General features: G+C 36.2%; 1 protein-coding gene and 1 long non-coding RNA gene across 2 annotated transcripts in view; one reads left to right on the top strand and one right to left on the bottom strand.

The window, feature by feature from the left end:
* The window catches only part of LOC138712561 (transmembrane protein 181), a 61,313-nt gene extending 52,430 nt beyond the window's left edge, over window positions 1-8,883 (top strand). Inside the window, exons 12-13 of the mRNA XM_069844485.1 lie at window positions 4,043-4,267; window positions 6,222-8,883. Of these exons, the coding sequence (XP_069700586.1) occupies window positions 4,043-4,267; window positions 6,222-6,352 (356 nt within the window). The 3' untranslated portion in view covers window positions 6,353-8,883. The remainder of the gene's footprint in view (window positions 1-4,042; window positions 4,268-6,221) is intronic.
* A 14,418-nt stretch (window positions 8,884-23,301) lies between these two features.
* Window positions 23,302-25,009, bottom strand: LOC138712560 (uncharacterized). The gene is made up of 2 exons (XR_011335743.1): window positions 23,974-25,009; window positions 23,302-23,864 (listed from the first exon to the last, which is right to left on the bottom strand). It is a non-coding gene; the product is annotated as an uncharacterized lncRNA (long non-coding RNA).
* Window positions 25,010-25,058: the final 49 nt, after the last annotated feature.

The raw sequence follows: 25,058 nt of genomic DNA, 5'->3' as shown, positions 1-25,058 counted from the left end.
CTACTCCCAAAGTTGAACACACTTTTGAAACTACGTCTGTAAGAGATACTTCAGGATTATCTTTCACAAGAGTCTCATACACATTTATAATCTGTATTTTTTCTCTCGTATGAAATCCTCCCCCCCCCCGCTTGTGCTTCTTGACTGGCGAATGTCCAGAACATCCTGGTTGAAAATCGTCATTCATGTCAACACTCTACATTCAGTTATGCACAACACACTATATAAAACTAATCTGTACTTCACAATATTGCAGTTCAATGTCTAACGCAAATCAATGACACTTGTACACGTTGTTGTTAAAATAACAATAATAGTGAATGTTTATTTTACCCAATCTATAACAGCGTCGAAACACAACCGCTGGAAAGACAAGCGAGTTACAGTGAATCATGCTCTACTCTTATCTCCCACTTGACAGCCAATGGCGTGGCGACATTCAGTTGAAGGTCACGTAATGTCTGTCACTCTCTCTCCCAGGACATCTGGAATGAACTCTAGATAACTACCAACCTGTCTACTTGCCTAACTACCTATTTTCATGGTTTGGGTCCTTTGGTCATTTCCATTTTTCTATTGAAATTATGAAGACCTCTAGACATTTACTAATAGCAAGACCCCCTGGTTATGCGGTCAGCATTCATGTGGGAGAGACATCTAACTCTACTCGCTTCATTCGGGAATCGAATCCCAGTTCGCTGAATTTGTAGCTATAAATAATAATAAATCTATTTAAACCATAGTGGAAGACTCTTTCCTTTCTCTATACTCTTAAATAGCCTCCCTATAGATATAAAAAATCAAACTTAAAACATAAGATTATTTAGGACCAAATTGAAGAAGTATCTAATTTCTCACGCCTTCTATTCTGTAGGTAAATTTGTAACACAATTTAACAACGATTCATGAATATTCTGTCTTGTAATATTATGTATTGATACTAAACCTTTGTGTTGTACCGGTATTAGTAGACTATAATTGAAGAGTCCACTGCAAGAATGATGGATGTCACTTTCTTGTCGAAAATGAACCAAGACTGTCAATGCATAGCTTAAGACATATAGAATGTACATAGAGAGTTATATGGCATTAACACTGATAGTCATTGCCCAGTAATGATCGGAAAATCACAGTTAAGCTTTGAGTGCTAAGCATTTCAAACTTTCAATTGCTTCTCCTGCAAAATGTATTCCAAATGACATCCATCATTCTTGCAGTGGACTCTTCAATTATAAAACCCTTCTGTATATATTTCAACTAGACTGTGACTATAATTAAGACTTTATAGTACTATTAAGATTTTTTTGTCCCAATTCTTCAGTTTTTTCACCAAGAGATTTTGTATTGAGCATTCAAATAGTACTATATGTGTACGTACGTTCGTATACAAAATAGTAATGCATCTTCTGCCCTCTTCCTCTAGAAAGCCAAAAGCCATAGTGAGTGGTCTTATCGATCACTACCCTAACTAATCGTTTTAGGGCTATTTAAATAACTACACCTTTGTGGCTGATTGAAGGTTCATTGCAGACAGTGACGTCGCTAGGATCAGAGCAAGGGGGGTGCGGATGGGGTGCGAGCTGTAAAAATGTGGTACATAAAAAATCCAAAATATTCTTTCATGCACTTGCGCGCATACTATACATCTGTTTATTATTATTATTATTATTATTATTATTATTATTATTATTATTATTATTATTATTATTGCTCATCACATCCATTACGATACGCTATGGAACGTAGTTTTTTCACATCCAAGAAATTGTTCGTTTGTTTTTGTTCTTCAAAATAATTTATGCCTAGTATTTTGTTAATAAATTGCCCTTTGGGGTGTGGAAAGGGGTGCTCCAACTTTTTATGGGGTGCTTACGCATTCTTCTGCACCCTCCTAGCGACGTCCCTGATTGCAGAGCGTGTAATATTGCGGGGCATAGTTGATATTTGAACTAATATTTTTACTGTCAATATAGAGAACATTACATATAAATTGTGTAAAATAAACGTAAAAGTGACAAAAAAAACAGTGCACTGAAAGACACTGAAATACCAGAAGTGTTAGAAAGTGTGTTGAACGTAATAAAAAAGAACCAGCACCATAAAAATCTCAAAATTATGAAGATATTAACTCGACATTTAGCATGGATTTGTGTAGCCTACCACGATGTTCAATGCAAACATCTCAATTAATAAATTAAATAATCTCCATTTGGCCAGCCTCATGGTCTAGTGGTCAGAGCTTCTGGCTATAGTTCATGAGGTCCCGGGTTCGATTCCAGGTTAGAGCACAGGAATTTTTCCTTCCTGTGTTTATCCATGGTCTGGAATTTAGGTTAAGTTTAGATTTAAGACCTCTCCTGGCAATACATTATCATAATCATCCTGTCACATCATCGGGGTAATATTGCTGTTGTTGTTTTCTAATGCCAGGCGTTTGACAATAAAGTCATTTGACCTCTTGCACTCCAATATTTTTCAAAGATATTATCATGACCAGCCACTGAAGCACAGATTTTGAGGTGTTCCGAATCCATTTCTTGAGTTAAATGGCAAGTTGTAGCCGATTTAAGTGAACACCATATTTTAACGTTTTGGTGGCTACTTCATTCACACACAACCCCCAGAATGTCTGGAGGACCACACCTGCTATGTCCATTGGACCTAGCTGGGAGATCTTGTTGATCACCAGCTTTCCCTCCTTAAGCCACTGGAGGACGATTTTAGTGCCATAGCAGGTCAGCACTAGGAACAGAAAAGTAGAAAGAGGAGGAAGGATAGGGAAATGAACCCCTAGGCCTCAAATGCTCTAATGCCGTCAGGGTCGAAGAAAGTAAGAGTTCAGTCAGAGGACTGGATAGGAAATGGTAAAGAGGGAATTAGGTATTGGATAGAGGAAAATTATACCAAATTCAGTCAATAACTCATCAAGCTGACCAGTGCTAATGGATGAGTAGCCCCTCCCTTTAGTTCAGCTCGTAAAATTATGCTTACTAACAGCTGCACCACGGGAAGGTAGGGATGGGACATTGGGTATTTGTCCAGGTTGGTTCCTTAAAGCCTTAAATGGGAAGGATTAATGGCTCTCCCCCCCTGTATCTGACAGATACCCTTTTGCAGCCATCGGGGTAATGTTGTTGTTGTTGTTTTCTAATGCCAGGTGTTTGACAATAAAGTCATTTGACCTCTTGCACTCCAATATTTTTCAAATATATTATCATGACCAGCCACTGAAGCACAGATTTTGAGGTGTTCCGAATCCATTTCTTGGTTTGAGTTGCACAATGGGCAGTTAGGGGACTGATATATTCCAATTCTATGCAGGTGTTTGGCCAAACAATCATGGCTTGTTGCCAATCTAAATGCAGCTACAGACGATTTTCGTGGTAAATCGGGAATTAACTGTGGATTTTGATGCAGAGAGTTCCATTTTTTCCCTTGGGATTGAGTTATCAAATTTTGTTTGTTGAAGTCTAAGTATGTAGATTTAATAAATCTCTTCACAGAGTAATACGTAGATTTAGTAACAGGTCTGTAAGTAGCAGTGCTGCCCTTCTTTGCTAAAGCATCCGCATTCTCGTTTCCCAGGATTCCACAATGGGATGGTATCCATTGGAATACAATTCTTTTATTGAGTGATATTAATTGAGAGAGCATTTTAGTTATTTCTGCTGTTTGAGATGAAGGTGTGTGTTTAGAGACTATTGATAGAATAGCTGCTTTGGAGTCTGACAATATAACTGCATTCTTAAATTTATTGATGTGGCATAGAAGATTCCTGAGACTTTCACTTATTGCAATGATTTCACCATCGGGGTAATGTAACTCCGCCTTCCAGGCGCCCCAACCTCAGAAGTGGGTTACAACTAAGCCACGGCCAGGAGAGAAGACCAGAAATGTCGAAAAGACAACCTGGTGGCATTGGATAAAAAAAAAAATATATGTGTTTGATAGATCTAAGTTTCAGTTTAACAGAGTTTATAAATTAATGTCTCTCATGTTCAGGATTTAATAAAGAATCCAATTTTAATTTTCTTACCTGCAGACATGCGGCTGAAGTTCCTCACCCTCCTGATGCTGATTGTGTTAGCCATCAGCCTAACTGTGACCATACTGAGGTTTGGTGTCGGAATACTTGAAGATAACTTTGTGGCGGAGTTATCGACAAACTACAAGAGTTCTGCACAATTTATGTCTTTCTACAGCCTTCTCAATTTCTACTTATACACCATGGCCTACGTATATTCACCAGCAAAAGGAACTATCTTTGGTAAGTTGAAAACAAAGAAAAACCCTTTGCAAATATTGTTAGTTAAATGCTGTCCAATCAACATTCTACGATCACTCATCACTTACTTACTTACAAATGGCTTTTAAGGAACCTGAAGGTTCATTGCCGCCCTCACATAAGCCCGCCATCGGTCCCTATCCTGTGCAAGATTAATCCAGTCTCTATCATCATACCCCACCTCCCTCAAATCCATTTTAATATTATCCTCCCATCTACGTCTCAGCTTCCCTAAAGGTCTTTTTCCCTCCGGTCTCCCAACTAACATTCTATATGCATTTCTGGATTCGCCCATACTTGCTACATCCCCTGCCCATCTCAAACGTCTGGATTTTAAGTTCCTAATTATGTCAGGTGAAGAATACAATGCGTGCAGTTCTGTGTTGTGTAACTTTCTCCACTCTCCTGTAATTTCATCCCGCTTAGCCACAAATATTTTCCTAGCACCTTATTCTCAAACACCTTTAACCTATGTTCCTCTCTCAGAGTGAGAGTCCAAGTTTCACAACCATATAGAACAACGGGTAATATAACTGTTTTATAAATTCTAACTTTCAGATTTTTGGACAGCAGACTGGATGATAAGAGCTTCTCAACCGAATAATAACATGCATTTCCCATATTTATTCTGCGTTTAATTTCCTCCCGAGTGTCATTTATATTTGTTACTGTTGCTCCAAGATATTTGAATTTTTCCACCTCTTCAAAGGATAAATCTCCAATTTTTATATTTCCATTTCGTACAATATTCTGGTCACGAGACATAATCATATACTTTGTCTTTTCGGGATTTACTTCCAAACCGATTGCTTTACTTGCTTCAAGTAAAATTTTCGTGTTTTCCCTAACCGTTTGTGTATTTTCTCCTAACATATTCACGTCATCCGCATAGACAAGCAGCTGACGTAACCCGTTCAATTCCAAACCCTCTCTGTTATCCTAGACTTTCCTAATGGCATACTCTAGAGCAAAGAAGTAGACTATACTGGTATTAAAATATGCTATAAAAATGGAGGGAACAAGAGTAAGGTGATCAACGGAACTGTTCTGACTTAAAAAGTGGTCCCCATTTAAAAAAAGTTTGAGAAACGCTGCCATAGAGGCAGCGTCCATTCAAGCTATTGGTCTTGCATTGGGAAGCATACATTTCCGAATTTTTTAAACATCTGGGGGAAAAAGCCAAGTCTGTACTTTTATCCATTTTCAATTTATCATGGAACACCTCAATTCCTGCAGCTTGGAAAAAAGCAATCATTGTTCCAATTCACAAAAAAGGGAAACCTGCTCATGATGTTAATAGTTATCGACCAATAGCACTATTAAGCATGATAGCAAAAACCATGGAGTCCAGATTAACTTGGTATTTAGAATCCCAAAATCTTTCATCACCAAGACAAGCCGGCTTTCGACAACTACACTCTACCAATGAACAAGTCATACGCCTCGGCCAAGAAATAAAAGACAGTTTTAACAAGAAAGAAGATACCTTGGCAATATTTATTGACTTTCAGTTAGCATATGACTCTGTTTGGAGAAATAAATTATTACTAAAACTCCAGAAATTAGGTATCTCCAGCAATATGTTCAGATGGATATCAGAATTCCTTAGTCAAAGATTCATTGCCACTAAATTCAATAATTCACTTTCTAGTTACAGACAAATATATCGAGGTCTACCTCAGGGCGCTGTCCTCAGTACAACTTTATTCAATATTTATATAAATGACTTACCCTCCCTATTAGAGGAATCAAACATGAAAACAGCACTATTTGCTGTGGACTTCTGGATCTTACAGACATAGAGACAAAATTCAAAATTCTGCTCTTAGAAAACAACAACAACATTTTCTGTGTCCACAGATGCAAAAAATATGAAATGCATTGCATATTTCCAATTTAACTGCGTATTTCAATGGTTTAAATATTTTCCTTACAGAATCGCCCATCACGAAAGACAATCCAGCGTTCTCCATGATAAATGATTCTGATGAAGATGTCATTTATGGGTCTGATGAAGAAAGTCGCCGCCCTTTGAATCGCTGCAGAAATGATGATGACAGTGATTAAGTTGTACTTCTCTATGGGGCTCTGGTACGTCTTAGCACGACAATTTAAAATTTTTAAATTTTGAAGAATATTTTCTCAGAAACTATGAGTAATAGACTTGAAATTATGGCCTTTTTATTTATAACTTTAAAAAAAACCTTATTTACACACACATTAAAAAGAAATCATATTTTATACATTTGGAGGCAAAGTCATCATGCTGGAATTCAAATTAATCAAAACACAGTTCTCGATACACTAATGTTTGCCGACGATCAGGTTATTATCGCTAAAACAGAGGATGCTTTACAAAGAGCCATTTATAATTTGCAAATAATCGCCTCAGATTTCAATATGGAAATCTCAAAAGAGAAAACAAAAGTCATGCCAATTCCAAGTAAGATCATGATAAATAATACTTTAATTGAACGTGTTAATTCATTTAACTATTTAGGTTATAACCTCTCTTACATCACTGATGAAGATATGTCGAACAAAATATCTAAATTTATAAAAATCACTGGCGTCATTAACGCCGTCTTCAAATCCTCCCATGTTCAGAAACATACAAGGCTAAAGGTATATAAAACACTAGCTCGACCGGTCCTCACTTACGGTAGCGAGGCATGGACAATCAGAAAAGCTGATGAGCAAAGGCTGGCGACAGCTGAAATGAGGTTCATGAGACGAACAGCGGGATGCTCTTTGCTGGAACACCGTAAAAATGTGGACATATTGCAGGAACTCAAAATGGATCCTATAGTTAATTTTGTTCAACAATATCGACTTCAGTGGAAAAAACATGTCGAAAGGATGGATCGCACTAGATGGCCTAAACAGATTCTTACTTATGTACCGAGAGGAAAGAGGAAATTGGGAAGACCACGCAAGCGCTGGCATGAGACCGTAACAGATCCTGTAGGGTCTAATACGTGACGGATATGATGATGATTAAAAAGAAATATTAAAAATATATATTATATAGTATACCATTCATATTTCGCACACACCTTTATTGTTTCATGGAAATTCTGATAGAGGTCACATTAGCATGTCCCCTCCCCACCTAACCAGTCAGTGTCCCACCATTTCTTTTTGTAGGTTATTTTACGACGCTTTATCAACATCTAAGGTTATTTAGCGTCTGAATGAGTTGAAGGTGATAATGCCAGTGAAATGAGTACGGGGTCCAACACCGAAAGTTACCCAGCATTTGCTCATATTGTGTTGAGGGAAAATCCCGGAAAAAACCTCAACCAGGTAACTTGTCCCGACCGGGAATCGAACCCTGGCCACCTGGTTTCGCGGCTAGACGCGCTAATTGTTACTCCACAGGTGTGGACTGTCCCACCATTGTCCTTCATAGAAGCTGAGAAAATATTCCTTCTTTTTACAAAATGAAAGTTACGATAAAATGGCATGGCGACTATTAAAACACCAAGGATGGGTAGTGGATTATGTAGAAAAGGTGCTGAAAAGACTTGTGAGTCTCATGCTATATTAAATCTAAACTTTAATAACGATAACAACATACTGGTACCATATAATAAAATGGTAAAAATTAAAATTAGAAAAGGAACTGCAGTTACCAGAGTCCCTTTCCAATATGTGAAGAAGAAGAAGAAGAAGAAGAAGAAGAAGATAAAAAAGATGAAGATAAAAAGGGAGGAGAATCACATTAAAGTGCCATCTTCAAACAAGGATACTTATTGAATTTAAATACTATTATAGTCACAATCATGCCATGGTATGAAAGAAAAATTTCACAACCTCGAGCGGGAATCGAACCTGCGACTTCCTGTTCTCTGGTCAGGCGCTCTACCACTGAGCTATCGAGTTCGTCTCACGCCAAAGGCTTGGAATTATCCTTTCATACTGGCGACTCTGTTATAGAGTACTGTCCATAGCGTCTGATCTAGTCAGCACTGCTTATGGGTTGAAAGAAACTTTACAAATGTAATCTTCATCTTACGATGTTTGATGACGTGAAAGGATAATTCCAAGCCTTTGGCGTGAGACGAACTCGATAGCTCAGTGGTAGAGCGCCTGACCGGAGAACAGGAAGTCGCAGGTTCAATTCCCGCTCGAGGTTGTGAAATTTTTCTTTCATACCATGGCATGATTGTGACTATAATAGTATTTAAATTCATTAATATGTCACATCAACGGACGTGTATACGTCACCAAACATTGTAAGAAGGATACTTAGCTAAAATGGTTTGAAGTTTACCGGTACCATTTTAATTAGAAAAAAAAAAAAAGAAAGAAAGAACATTTTAAATACCATATGTTGTTAAAGAATTTACTGATGTTGTGAAAAATAATATTGTATAGTATCAAGAATACATTTTGAAGATAATGTGGTCGATGTTAAGCATTATCAATTGTAACTATAAAGAAATGACGTAATTTCCAACAATTAATGACTAAACATGTGTTCATGTTATTTCTTCCACCTACTTCAACCAGGTAAGTGTTTGTTAAACTTGTTGATCTCAACTGTAACTTTTACATTTGCCATGGAAATAAATATTTCTGAATGATGAAATATACATTCCATTTTTCCTGATGGATCAACCACAGAAAACCTTACTGGAGCTGGAGTTACATGTACACATTTTTCTTTTTATCATTCTGTTGGCAGAGACACAACAAATTATGATGGTGAAATAGAGGCTATACACATTGCTCTCCGACAATTATTAAATCTTCCCTTAAATAAATATAACAAGACAGTAATTCTTTCAGATTCTAAAGCTGCAATTCAGGGAATATGTTCAAATGCTACAAAGAAGTCAACAAAAATAAGAGAATGCTACAAAATGTTGACACAACTCCAAAAAGTTAATAAGATTGTCCGTCTCCAATGGATTCCAGCACACTGTGGAGTCATGGGGAATGAAACCGCAGACACACTTGCCAAGAAAGGCACAACAATAAAACAAAAATCTAAATTTAATTTCTCATATTCCTCAATAAAACTCTTGATCACTACAAAATTTTCTCATTCATACCTACAAGAAATAGAATCAAATGCTAAAGACAAAAAATGGATTATACTACTTCCCAACCCAGATATAATCCCCCAGAGACCAAGGAAAACAGCAGTTGCAGCCTTCAGACTATTGACAAATCATGACTGTCTAGCAGGTCATCTCTACAGAATAGGTATCTCAGCTTCACCCATATGTGTCCTGCGTAACGATCCAGCAGAAATGAATAAAGACCACTTGAAGACCTGTGAAGCATTAAGATCAGAAGAAACTACAGTTCAAAAGTATTGGAAAGCACGACTGCTGATGGCTTCATTGCCAAATGCAAGGCACTAGACAACAACAACATTCCATTCTTATAATAGGCCTAGTAAATAGAAACTCCTCTTTTTCCATATCCAGTGCTCTATATGAGCGGAACATGTATTCAGAGATTAATTTTTTTTACTGTACCCTCCTTGAATTTGTTACAATGTTCAGTAGTGTTATTCACTTTTTCTTCTTTTCACATTCTCATTATACGAAGTAAAGGAAAAAGTATTCCGATGCTTAAAAAATTTTTAAATTATGCAGACTTTTTCAGCATCCTTGATAACTTGTGTCCATTTGTCTGTCAGTATATGATGATTTCTTTTAAATTATTGGACAAATCTTATTCACACTTCATATCTATAACTCAATTTATAGCGTTATTCAAAAGTAAGTTCTCATTTTGAAATGATAATAAGTTTGTCAAATTTTTCGATTCCACAAAAATAAAAACACCAATTTGTTCGTAAAGAAATGGGATTTTATTAAAACACGAAAAAATTAAATATGACCACCACCGTGTTGTTCAGTAAGAAATAGTCTTTCTTTTATGCTATAAATGGCATTAGTAGCACATTCCTAGAGATGTTTTCAATGACATTCGATATTGACTGTTTCACTTCCTCACATGTACTAAGAAATACCTTTTCTTTTAGATAACCCCATAACCAGTAGTCAGCTGGTTTTATGTCTGGTGATCTAGAAGGCCAACTGTTCAGAAAATGCCGTCACTGTTTTTGTTGGTCCATTTTCAATTTCTCCATAGAAATACGATCCTATTATGAAATGTAACTTAAAACTACAAAACCTACTGCCGTTTCTATTCTGAACAATAATTACTGTTTATATAAGTATGACACAGTTACAAGCTGACGACTGTAGCGATATTTCGTCAGCATCTTTATGGCGTACATTCAATTTAAATTATACTTGGTTCTATTTCTTTTCTTATATCTTAATCACTTTTGTCTGAAACCTGTTTATATAATTTTAAATTTTATTGTGAGCTATTCTGTGTCACAGGGCAAACCCAAAATATTGGGTCAGACCAATAAATTAAATTAGCAATGAAACACGCATTGATAAAAAATCCTAAACCTTCTAAACAGTAATGATGCCTATATGAACCAAACTGCTGATATGTACAGAAGATGCAGCTGTTTCAAAATGGGAACTTACTTTTGAATAACCTTATATGTGGGGACGATGTAACATGTAACAAATTTAATGCAGAATTAATAGATCTTTATTGAATTCAAAAATGTGAAATACTATACTGGGTGTTCAGTTCAAAGTGTGTCATGGCTCGCTATATGACATCATGTGGCTAGCCGATGACCCTAGAGAATTCAATCTTCCAACATCTCCGCAAAGGCGTAATACCTATATGCAAGAGAAGTTGCCTACCAAGTACGGTGTTCATTCTGAAGAGTACTTACCGATACGTACGGTAACACCTGCAGTGGCAGGAATGTAAACTGTTTGGAAACACGTACTGAGGTGAGTTTTTTCCTTACTGTCGGGATATGGGGAGAGGGTTAAGACGATTACTTACGTATTTGTTGACATTAATTTCGACGGTCAACATGGACACGGAGCATTTGATTTGTGTTGTGGAATGTTGCCGTACGCAACCGATGATAACAAATACCCTGGGTACGACTTGGCCGCACAAAACAGTTCGAAAGAGGTTATGGTAGCACACAGACCGTACAGACCACCATCTGTTGCTACAACGTTCAAGTTATACCGCACACGTTCTTAAGTTCAGATTGAAGGCCTTGATTAATAGGCAACTTCTCTGACATAAAAGCTGAAACTAGCTTCAAATCGCTGACTCACAAACAGTGACGTCATGACACACTTTGAAATGAACACCCAGTAGTAATGAACTCAAAAGTAGCCTAACGATTTTTTAAATTTATTTTGTTTCTTTCATTAGCTCTGATATATGTAGCTACATATCCCTTAGCAATTATATTTGGTTCTGTATTGGACTGCATATCCAATTGTCCTACCATTACGTGACTTTTAGGGTTTCTCTGCAATTCCTCCACTTTTCCTTCATTTGAGGGCTGAAGAGATTGTGATGATCATCAGATGATAGGATGTAGGCAGACTTGAAGTGGTTAGTGAGGTATTAAATGTTTTCATCTATACTAATAATAAATCTGTAGCCGAAATTTTTCTGGTAATTTTCGATTGTCCAAAAATAATTGGTCCTAACATATATAATTAACCACCCTGAAACCGAAAATCGCTTTTTTGAAATGTTTGTTTGCATGTCTGTCTGTCTGTCTGTCTGTTTGTTACCTTTTCACGCGATAATGGCTGAACCGATTTATATGAAAATTGGAATATAAATTAAGTTCGTTGTAACTTAGATTTTAGCCTATATGGCATTCAAAATACATTATTTAAAATGGGGGTTATAAGGGGGCCTGAATTAAATATATCGAAATATCTCGCTTATAATTGATTTTTGTGAAAAATGTTACATAACAAAAGTTTCTTTAAAAATAATTTCCGATAAGTTTTATTCCTTGAAAAATTTTGATAGGACTGATATTTAATGAGATAAATGGGTTTTAAAATTAAAATAACTGCCATCTAAGGCCGTGTAATGAATTAAAAAACAAATGACTTCGTCTATAAGGGGCCTTGGACAGCAACAATCGAAAGCTATGAAAGATAGCCTACAGATAATGTTTCTGTGTTTGTATGAAGTAATATCAGAAGTTAAATTAACCGATTTGTATAATTAATTATTAATTCACCATTGGAAAGTGTAGTTTCTCTAGATGGACATAATGCTATAATGTTATTACACTAACTTCTGAGTGAATCGAGGACAGGTAAGATTAAAATAGCTTCTTATGCACAGAAAACTTGATAGACTATTCTGTACATTCGTTTCCTGTATTTCCTAAAATAATTTTTATGACCAAATGAGTGGTCTCTGGATCAAAATGATCGCATTTTAATTATGCAAATACAATTTAAATTAAGTAACATAATAAACGATTTATCCTTATATCAAACACGAATGTTCCCTGGATCAAATGTCCTATTTTAATTATGTAATTACTTTATATTTATTTCTAACGGGTGCAGCGGAGCGCACTGGTACGGCTAGTCTTTAATAAAATTGTAAAAGACACAGAGAATATATCACTTCTAAATTAAATTCTGCCTGTTATGCAATAAGATCCTTATTTTCTGTTGGTGGTGTAAACACCCTTAAACTAGCATACTTTGCATAGGCCTACATAATACTACAATGAAATATGTACTAATATTTCGGGCTGACTCATCTGAACCTGAACATATTCTTGCTATACAAAAAGAAGCCCAGAAAATAACGACAGGCATGCATAAAAGGACATCATCTAAAAAGATTTTCCAAAATTTAGAAATCTTGACCATACCTTATGAGTACATTTTTTCCCTGGTGATGTTTTATGTATAAAATCAACATACTTTTATTACTAATCAAAATATTCATAATTTTAATACAAAACACAAATCTACCTTCTATTAGTCTCGGCTGTAATAAAAAAAGGAGTTCACTGTTCATGTGATGCAGTCTTCACTGCACTGCCTAATAATCTTAAAGCTGTGAAGGTCGAAGAGAAAAAGTTTAGAAAATAATTAACAAATTATTTCCATATACATAGCTGCTACTCATCTGATGAATTGTTTAAGATTGTGAAGGAACTTACTTAGTCTGCTTACTTACTGTGTACGGTATTAACTTATATATTTTTTATATATTATTTTAATGTACCGAAGTACATATGATATTTCCATGCAGATATTCTGCGTCATCATACGATGAAAGAGTAATGGAACGGAGAAAAATTCTCTCCGGCGCCGGTATTTGAACCCGGGTTTTCAGCTCTACATGTACTTCGGTACATTAAAATAATATATATGATATGCGTAAATTACTTCATGATTTAAGACGGCGCTTATTCCGTCGGATCCCGGCCAACTAGTCACTCATAACGAGTGGACCACAGCACATGTGTCGGTCCTACGTTCATAGACATCTATGACGTAGTGCTGAGGGCGGCCACTAGAGGGAACCCAAGAGTTGGAACTTAATCTGAGACGATTCTGTCCGACGCCAGGGTGGTATCCGATGTGGCTTAGTGGATAAAGCATCAGCACGTAGAGCTGAAAACCCGGATTCAAATCCCGGCGCCGGAGAGAGTTTTTCTCCGTTCCATTACTCTTTCATCGTATTATATATTTTTGTATAGTTTTTACTTGTTTTACATCTCAAAGCTACAATGCTGATGTAACATTTATGGAATACAATAAATTAAATAAAAAAATTATTTAAAATGAAATGTATATTGGTTCTTCGTATAACAGGGTATAGACCATCATAGGAAGTTCTATTGGTTCCTTGATTATTGATTCTGACAAACACATGTGTAAATTGAGAATTCTTTGTGGACAAAGATGGTTGTTTTGCATTGTAGTTTTAATGGTTTGACGAGCTTCATGATTTATTGAAGTCCACATGAGAACATTTCGACTTCAGTTTTGATGACTGGCTCATTAAAGAATTCTCCTTCTATTTTTACATTTTTGACATAGGCTAAAGCATTTGTGCAATTGAGAGGTCAGAATTCCCCATCATTAGAACATGTAGACCTAAAAGAATAGTTGGAAAGGTGTTTGTGCAATGGAAAATGTGTTCTTATGAGTGTTTAAGAGTCCTGTGAAATCATTCAACTTTTATTGCACTTAGGCATTGTGCAGTTACGTGTTATAATTTAACTTCATATTATCATATGTCTAAAAAAATGCTGTTTTTAGATTTTTATGTAATCAGAGGTTATAATGTGAACAGTATCGAATGGAGGACTGTCTGTAATATGGTAGCATACAGTGGCGGCTCGTGCCTTTCTTGTATGGGTGTTCACAAAAAAATATGAGTAATGAACACACTGATATATTCTCGTATAGCTGAGTCACGTGTCAGAGATAAACGAGTTCTAATATTCATGCACCAAATCTACGCATATAAACCAAAATTAAAACCATTAAACAAGAGTAGAGTAAAATTAATTCATAGGACTCATCTTCACTGCTATTGTAGATGGTGTTGAAGATCTGGATTTATTTGTAGAGAAACTCCATGCGCCTAGTTTAGAGAGATGCAAACTTATCAATAACTTTATTATTGAAGTCTTTAATCTTGTTAAGAAGTTTTTTTTTTCCACTGCCAACATAGCCAATGTACTTAATCGGTCTTCTGTCATGGTGTTACGGAGGAATGTTTTAATCCTCTTTTAATTTAACACACTCACAATTTCACACACGTCCGTTTCCAAACTTGAAATGTTACTGTTTCAACTCTCAATATGCACCAATGCAGCTTGTATTTTCCTTACTTTGCTGAACAAAAGACAACAGAATTAGCCCCCGCGCATAATGGTATTTTGAAAAGAAAAAATAAAGAGAGAAAATGAGGAAAGAGGGAGAAAGGAACAGGATGCCAGACCCAAGAGAGATGGAGCATCTCTGTTTCTCTGTCACTAGCACGTTAAGACCTGTGCGAGCCAGAGCTATTGTAACCATTGTAACAAACCAGAAAATATTCTCGCCTGAGGCTATTCCACCCTGCTATAATCTTTTTGCTGTAAGAAAAATCTTAATGTAAACAATGGCACGTGACTGAAGTGAGGCTTCACTGGCCACTGTTTGGCGCCATAGATTCTCAGTACGTGTTCCCGCCTACTGTTGTACATTCTGTTTCATGTTAAACATTTCCCGTTACTCGTCAAGTAGGCCTAACCTCACTACTATGCATTCATTTGCTTAGGAAACAATTACTTTATAATTTCTCTAAATAAAACTCACATAATTTATTATAAGTTTATACATTTAAGACTATTTGTTTTTCTCCTCTTTTGAGAGGGTTTCCACTCTTATGTTTAATAACCACACACACCGGGGATGCAGAAGCCATACTTCAGTACCACGTGCTTATGAGAACAACTACGAGCTCAAGTGACGCCAGCTTGTTACAAGAACAGACTACTTCGGTATTACTGTTTGTATTCATCCACGTTCATAGTACATAACAAAATATAAAAGTAGCTTTTCTTTTGCATATCGTTTTACATATGAGTGAAGTTATATGTTTCATTGTATTTAACAACTAGAATTAAATTTTTTATTTTCAAATAATACAAGATGATAGTTTCCAAATACGGACTATATTTTCCTGCGCCGTGTGAGTGTTTCGACTGGGAGCCAATCACGGGTATGACAGCCACGTGCTTGTGTTTACATTAGGATTTTTCTTACAGCGAAAACAGTACAGAGGAAAATTGTGCGAGCTGCTGTCAACCAGTCCAAAGGAGATTTAAAGACACACGACACACGAATGGGACATTCTCTCGAAATGAAAAATGTAGGAATGTCATTGCGCATTTGAAAGTAATAGATGCACTGGTAATAATATTAATACAGTAATACGTATGATTATTGCTGGTTTTTAAGGTGTTCACGTGCTCCTGTGCTCATATAGAGGAACCGCCGCTGGTAGCATAGAATATATTTTTCTTCAGTGGCACAGCAGCCTGCATCAGACCTTGACCTCTTCAGCAGCTCGCCTCCAGATATCTGTGACTTTCTTGCCTTCTCCAATAGAGCATGAAATAACTACAGCATGAATTTTTTTACACTCAACCATATGCACATTGAGCTTAAGTAGGAATCTTATTTTATGACGTAAGCTCAAATGGTTAGTAGGAGAGGGTGGAGAGAGCTGGCAAGAGCAATCTAGCCTAAGCGAAAATAGTAAACATGGTGTGTTGGCAATTTAACAAAGAATTCGCAAAAACAAACAAAAAAAGAGTGGGGCGGCCAGCAAAGAGATATGGTGCAGAAGAAGAGAAGTACCGGTAATGGTTATTTTACGATAATACTTACTTACAAATGGCTTTTAAGGAACCCGGAGGTTCATTGCCGCCCTCACATAAGCCCGCCAGCGGTCCCTATCCTGTGCAAGATTAATCCAGTCTCTATCATCATACCCCACCTCCCTCAAATCCATTTTAATATTATCCTCCCATCTACGTCTCGACCTCCCTAAAGGTCTTTTTCCCTCCGGTCTCCCAACTAACACTCTATATGCATTTCTGGATTCGCCCATACGTGCTACATGCCCTGCCCATCTCAAACGTCTGGATTTTAAGTTCCTAATTATGTCAGGTGAAGAATACAATGCGTGCAGTTCTGTGTTGTGTAACTTTCTCCATTCTCTTGTAACTTCATCCCGCTTAGCCACAAATATTTTCCTAAGCACCTTATTCTCAAACACCCTTAACCTATGTTCCTCTCTCAAAGTGAGAGTCCAAGTTTCACAACCATATAGAAGAACCGGTAATATAACTGTTTTATAAATTCTAACTTTCAGATTTTTGGACAGCAGACTGGATAATAAGAGCTTCTGAACTGAATAATAACACGCATTTCCCATATTTATTCTACGTTTAATTTCCTCCCGAGTGTCATTTATATTTGTTACTGTTGCTCCAAGATATTTGAATTTTTCCACCTCTTCAAAGGATAAATCTCCAATTTTTATATTTCCATTTCGTACAATATTCTGGTGGTCACGAGACATAATCATATACTTTGTCTTTTCGGGATTTACTTCCAAACCGACTGCTTTACTTGCTTCAAGTAAAATTTCTGTGTTTTCCCTAATCGTTTGTGTATTTTCTCCTAACATATTCACGTCATCCGCATAGACAAGAAGCTGATGTAACCCGTTCAATTCCAAACCCTGCCTGTTATCCTGAACTTTCCTAATGGCATATTCTAAAGGGAAGTTAAAAAGTAAAGGTGATAGTGCATCTCCCTGCTTTAGCCCACAGTGAATTGGAAAAGCATCAGATAGAAACTGACCTATACGGACTCCGCTGTATGTTTCACTGAGATACATTTTAATTAATCGAACTAGTTTCTTGGGAATACCAAATTCAATAAGAATATCATATAATACTTCCCTCTTAACCGAGTCATATGCCTTTTTGAAATCTATGAATAACTGATGTACTGTACCCTTATACTCCCATTTTTTCTCCAATATCTGTCGAATACAAAAAATCTGATCAATAGTCGAGCTATTACGCCGAAAACCGCACTGATGATCCCAATAATTTCATCTACATTTTACGATAATAGTAACAATAATAATTTTTATGTTCAAAATGGGCTCCAAACTGCCATTTCGTTCATTGGTGGGTTCAGCTAAGCTGAGGAAAGCAATAAACTGCCAGTGTAGAGGCAATGATTTCTCAGCCGGGATACCATTAAATTCCTATATTTTCAATTGATCGCTTTAGCAGAATGTGAAATATGAGATGGTTAAAGCCGGTTGCACACTATACCGAGAGATGTGTAATGTGAAATGTGCGCCGAGAAATGCGTCAGATAGAAAGCATTGTTTTAAATGGAACGTCACACACTACAACGAGTTTCTCGCTCACCTCGTGTGAGGTAAACACATTTCTCGCTCTGATCGCTAGCCCAGCGAATTTTTCAAGACACGTTCGACCTCTGTCAACGATTACGAGTACACACAGATATCGGGAAAACATTTTTCAACTGTTTTAAATTCAGAAAACAGAAAAATTGTTCTAATATGTCAGATCGGCCATTAAAAATTTTCGGTGTCGTACAAATAAGTATGATACACGAGACAATAACTATAATAATACTAAATTGAAGACATCGTCGGAAAAAGGAATGTAACATAAAATTATTAAAATATGTGATGTACAATAGCATGCAAATTAATCCGAACACGACATATTTTTACATTTTCTGTCATTGTTGGCATCACAGCTGCTCATACCGCTTTAATTGACATCTGTAGTACGTGTAATTCCATTGTTGAAGGTCTGTCGTTATTTTTTTTATAATATGTGACATTTTGCCTGTCGTTTTGTACTTATAAGCATTTCAGTTGTGTTGAAGACTTAATACTGCAATCCTGTGTACATTCTGTCGTCTTCACAAATGGATACAACTCCACGAAAACGGTCTAAAATGATAACATTAGCAGAGCATTCTTCTATGACACAGAGGCAAATTGCTGCAGATTGTCACATCGGTTTGGCTACTGTTAATTCGATCATAAAACAATACAGGGATACTGGATCCATCACACCCCAGAAAAAAGGAAACTGTGGCCGGAAAATGAAGACTTCACCTGCAGATGATCATTTGTCAGGAAAAGTAAATTAAATCCTAGACTAACTGCTGTCGACTTAACCCGCGAGATAATGGCTACCACTGGCGGCGAATATTCACGTCACAACAGTGCGGCGTAGGCTTTTGGAAGCTGGACAAAGGGCTCGTAAGCCTATTAAGAAGCAACTGCTAACCCCTGTTATGTGCAAAAAACGTTTAATGTGGGCCAAATTACATCAACACTGGACAGTGAATGACTGGAAGAATGTATTTTTTTCTGATGAGTCTCATTTCGAGGTCCACGGCCACCGTGTTTCTTACGTACGGAAAGGATCCGAAAAAGTAACAGCAGCTTATCTCCAACAAGCATCCAAATACCCCCCTAAAGTAATGTTTTGGGGTTCTTTTACACATGAAGGGCCTGGAGCATTAATACCTATCAAGGGAATGATGAATTTTGACAAATATATTCACTTATTGGAAACCAGAATCGTACCCCAGCTGCAAAAATCATTTCCGGATGGCAGAGGTGTGTTCCAACAAGACCTGGAACCATGCCATACATCTCGAAAAACTACAGAATTCTTCAACAAGAAGAATATTCAGGTACTCCCCTGACCAGGCAACTCACCCGACATCAACCCCATTGAGAACTTGTGGTCAATTTTCAAAAGAAGAATGCAAAAACTGGATTGTTCTACAAAGGAGAAGATGGTGTATGGTTTCGCGATGAAGAAATGAAGAATATTTGTGGGAAATTAGTGGAATCCATGCCAAATCGTCTCAGAGCTGTTATTAGGAACAAGGGAGGCCACATAGATTGCTGAGGTATGTCTTAGATCCTTTTTTTATCCCGTTTGGGTGTTTTTGCATAAGTAATTACGTTGTTTGGATTAATTTGCACGCTACTGTAGGTAGGAAAAGAAATGTTAAAGCATTTATTTATAACAAATTATTGAACTCAATGGCTGAATAAATGTTTATCCCTGTTTAGTGAAATGATTGTGATAGTAAATATAGCACTAATAAATATGCTCCTGAAATAATTTTCCTTTCTATTGAAACATGAATTTACAGTTTTGTTCGTTATGTCCTTATTCCGGGGAGGTTTTCAAATAAAAGAAGAAAATAAATATGGAAGAAGATAACCGATTTAATCAGACATTAATTAGGTTAGGTTTCTAATTTGCAATGTCAACATAATATTGGCTACGAATGAAATATGACTTCGTGATCTCATAATACTTAACAATGAAAATATATGATTTTATATTAGATATTACTGTATGTATTACTTGCTAGTCAACACGATAATTTATTAAGGATTCAGTTTTCTTCATTGTACTCGTGATGAAGGGGTTGCATTATGGGACTGAAGAGAATGCTGTTCCTGGTCATGAGGACCAGATAGTATTGCTACAGAGATTCTTAAATTAGGTTCCGAGGCCAAAATTCCATACTTAATGCGTATATTTCATGTTTCCATAAACAATGCAGCTATTCCATGTGACTGGAAATCAGCTATAGTGGTATCCATACATAAAGGTGGAAATAAATTATATGTCGGAAACTACAGACCGATTACTTACATCTGTCGTATGTAAAGTCATGGAGCATTTGATATCGGATTATATTCGTCATGTTCTAAATGCGAAAGACCGGTTTTACAACCGCCAGCATGGTTTTAGGGAAGGCTTCTCATGTGATAGTCAAATTACGTCGCTGATTCAGGATCTAGCTGAAGAGGTAGATAGAGGCAGAAGAATTGATGCACTTGTGATTGATTTTTCGAAAGCATTTGATTTGATGCCACATGACATATTAATAGATAAGTGAAGTAGGCTAGGAATAGATAAAAGAGTGGTGCTGTGGATTCAAGAATTCTTAAAAGATAGAACCCAGAGAGTTAAGTAGGTCATGAAATATCGAAAATTGGAAATATAAGTTCAGGGGTGCCACAGGGCAGCATTCTGGGTCCATTACTCTTTATAATATACGTAAATGACCTATGCCAGAATATTACATCAAATGTGAGGCTATTTGCAGATGACTGCATTATCTATAGAAAGATTAGAAATAATTCAGATGTAGATGCTATTCAAACAGACTTGAATAAAATTTATAACTGGGCGTTAATGCATAGGATGAAAATAAATGGTTCTAAAAGTAAATCTATAACATTTTGTAAAACCCGAGAGGAAACTAGTCTTAATTACGAATTCAGTGGTGTTGTAATTCCGCAAGTACAATGTTGTAATACTCCAAACTTTCTTGGGGAGAGCATGTTGATAATGTTACGGGTAAAGCATGGAGGGCACTTCACTTTATTATGAGAATCTTGAGAAAGGCTAGCCCCAAATCGAGGGAAATAGCATATCTAACGTTAGTGCGACCGTTAATGGAATATGGAACTACATGTTGGGATCCCTATAGAATATATCAGATAAATTCCTTAGAAAGAATCCGGTATAGGGCAGCTAAATTTGTTAAAGGTAAAACAGAAGATGGAAACGATATGATAAAAGAACTTAAATGGGAAACTTTGGAAAACAGACGTAGGAAAACTAGAATAACACCATTGTATAGAGCACATCTAGGTCAGAAAGCATGGGTAGACATAACGGCTCGGTTAGAAAAGCAAACGTACTATGGTAGGAACGATCATGATTTTAAAATCGAATGTAGGAAACAGAAAACGGATGTAGGTAAATTCTCATTTTTAAATAGAACTATAAATGATTGGAATGACCTACCTGCAGCGGTCTTTGAGGGCTGTCCTTCCTTAAGAAGATTCAAGAATAATTTAAAAAGTTATGTATAAAGTGCAAATTAAAATTAAGGCGACATTTAACATTTAATTTTTTTAAGGTGACATGTATTTATTTAGCCTGACGAGTTACTTCCTTGGTTTGAATTGTAAATTATTTAAAAATAGCGTGTAAGAGGGTCTTAGACTAGAAATGTTTAGTTTAAATGTAGTTCTGTTTATAAGTACAGTATGCATAAGGGTGTAATTATTTGACTTATTTGAACTGTTGTATCAGTGAAGCGAGGTGAGTCAGTGAAGTTATGGTTTTACAGTGCAGTGAATAGTTCCGATCAGTGATAATTTATAGCGTCAGTGAAATGTGTGCTAAAGTGTCAGTGAAATGCGTCATAGTGCCACTACAGTGAGTGAGATGAGAGTAAAGTGAAAGCCTATTGAAACTTATGTAGGGCCTATACATAATAATGTAGGTTGTAATGTTTTTATCATTATTGTGTTAAATTATATTGTGTATAAAATTGTAGGCCTATTGTGTATTGTAAATTTATTGTGTATTGCTTATCATTTCTTTATTGTGTATACCACTGCCACCGGGAGCATGCCCACTTGCAGTGTAAATAAATACATACATACATACATGAAAAAGTGAACAATATCATTCCGTTTCGCGATAAAGTGAAATACAATTTCCTACATGCCGTTTAATATAGTAAGGGAATAATGGTATTTCTCCAGAAAAATTACACCAAAGAAAGGCACAATTTTCTTTCGTTTTACTGGCTTCTGCGAGTTGTATATCATCACAGTCTAGTATATACAGTCGCGAAGCTCAATACGTAGTAAATATGCAAACATTAGATAGTTGCTCACCACTAGGATCGCTAATATCGCCTCATTATAGGCAATGCAAAATAGAACCGTCACAGTCTATTGTTTCTAGCACCCTCAAAACTCAAGCTTCGTGACTGTATATAGTAGACTGTGATAATATGGTAAAAACATGGTTTTGGTTTGCATTCACAAATATTGTAGTTTCAGGATAAAAATCTTTTGATACTTGCGTATTCTAATGCGATTTTGTAGCTCACACTTATTAAAATTATACAAATTTGATTCTTCTGTATTTTAATGGATTGTTGTAGCTCCCCTCACTTGTTACAAATATAACACTCGTTAGGTCCAAGATGCAATACTATGAAAACTGGTCATTTCCCTAGTAATCCGCGCTGAAACTATTGCGTCTGATTTTGATAATTTTTCCAAATATTTTATATAATTGGGTGCAATGAAAGAAGCTCTAACACCGCCTCTATTATGACCACATTGTAATAGTTACTGAAGGCCGAGAAAAAAAAAATTGAAAACGCATCGTTTCAGAGCCACTTTCGCATCAAAGAGTCTGTCAAATACACTTATTGCAGTTTTATGCAATATAAATCTCTTTCTTTTCATGGTAATGGAGTAACAACCAAAATTTAACTTCTCAAAGAAAATAAAAGTTATATTTCATTAATTTTTATTTTGCACCACGAAATTATGTAAACTACTTACCTTATTAGTATTATTAAACTGTCGGTTCTTGAATTGATCCACTGCTATATTTTTATTAAGAAATTGGATGATTTATAAGGTCCAAACTTTAGGCTACTACATAATAAAAATAGACAAAAACACAATTATTTGTATATTAACATTTTATTTATATTATGCTAAGAATATGAATATCTCATTTATCTGTACAATGAACTCCATTTACGATACTGTACCATTTGTATAGAGTCCGAGATTAGGAAGAGCTGTATCAAATTCTTTTTTGTTAGGGGAAAGAAAATTAATTGTTACCGGTATGTACGTTTTCATCGCACTGTTTCTTTTGCTTTTACCATTAACCTTTCATATGTCTCTTGAGAAGAGATACAAAAGTCTTTGAAATGAAACGTGGCATATCATAAAACTCGTATTCAAACTAGATTTTCTGTTTCACAGTTTTCAACACATCTTTCAAGTCACCCACTGATTTTACCACTCGCCATTTATACTGTTGCAATGTCTTATTCTCTTTTTGTACACAAAACTATCCTTTCCTTAACTTCCTTATTCTTCTTCGATAGAACCCGAATTTCATTTTCAGTATCAACTTCCAATGGCATAATGGTGGTCCCAACTTCGTCTACAACTGTTGCAGTAGACAGAGGGAGAGAATGATTTCAGCAAACTTCCGTTTTACTCTCCTTCCTTCCTGAAAACAATAATTCATAGAACATAACAAGCCTACTTTATACACAGTAGTGAATAGATATACTAATATTATTATGGTTAACTATCAGAGTAATGTTCATCTAATTAACCTTTGGTTCTTCGTGGTGCAAACATATACAGCACAGCCCCCTTTCTGATACATATATAATAAGGTCGTATAATCCATATCCTCCTCCCTTAAGTGACTGGAACAAATTGTGCTGCAACGACAACACGAGGTGTCCGAATATCTATAACCTCAAGGTCCTTTGAAAAGCTGTAACACAAGATAAATTTAAATATTAATAACTACAGATGATAACAACTCCGGATATTTACGTATATATCATTACACTCTCATACATACACATGATAGGTTATTCCAGGTAAGTTCTTGGACTCTTTATTTCCCCTGTCACCAGATCGACGTATTTAAACTTATCAAAATATTACTCAAAAAATTTAAAACAACACAACTACGCCATAAAAATACAATGGTAGGTTAAATTAAGATGGCTACCGCGCGACACTGGCAACTATTTTCTATTCTGTATTCTTTGGTTCGATTACACATTTCTCGGCGCTGTGTGTGTAGACAATGCTGTCTCGCCTCGCTCGCGCATTTCTCGGCACACATTTCACATTACACATCTCTCGGTATAGTGTGTAACCGGCCTAAATAAATAAGGAGAGATTATTTTATTAATTTTTTTCTCGCCATCTATTTTAACACAGGGTTCTAAAAATATATAACAAAGGGCTCGCGCGAGCCACGCTCTCTGGCTCTGCATTTTTTTTTTACAAGCGCTTCACTTCATGCCTTTGCTGCAGCAAAATGACCGTCGAAAAAAAACGCAATTAGGTCAGCTGACTGCAAAATAGTGGACAATTAATATTGGCTTCTATTACCGCAGTAATAAATTTAACCTTAAAAGAACCGAACATGTTAAATAGTTTCGACTTCCATGATAATGACATGGAATTATTATTACTAGACGATTTTAACAATAATAAACGTTGCAAAAGACCAAAACACGCATTCCGCCATGATGCAGCAAACTCGTAAGCGATGTTTTGATTTGCTGCAGCGATGGTGAAGCAAATGTAATAAAAGAACTGCAGCGCTTTCAAAAACGTTTTATAGTTTAACCAACGAAATAGAAAGAGTCTAACTCGTTGAGTTTAACCAGCGCTT

This window comes from Periplaneta americana, chromosome 13 (genome assembly GCF_040183065.1).
Source record: "Periplaneta americana isolate PAMFEO1 chromosome 13, P.americana_PAMFEO1_priV1, whole genome shotgun sequence".
Classification (NCBI taxonomy): domain Eukaryota; kingdom Metazoa; phylum Arthropoda; class Insecta; order Blattodea; family Blattidae; genus Periplaneta; species Periplaneta americana.
The sequence above is the reverse complement of the archived record's forward strand: the minus strand, read 5'-3'. Positions and strand labels throughout refer to the sequence as shown.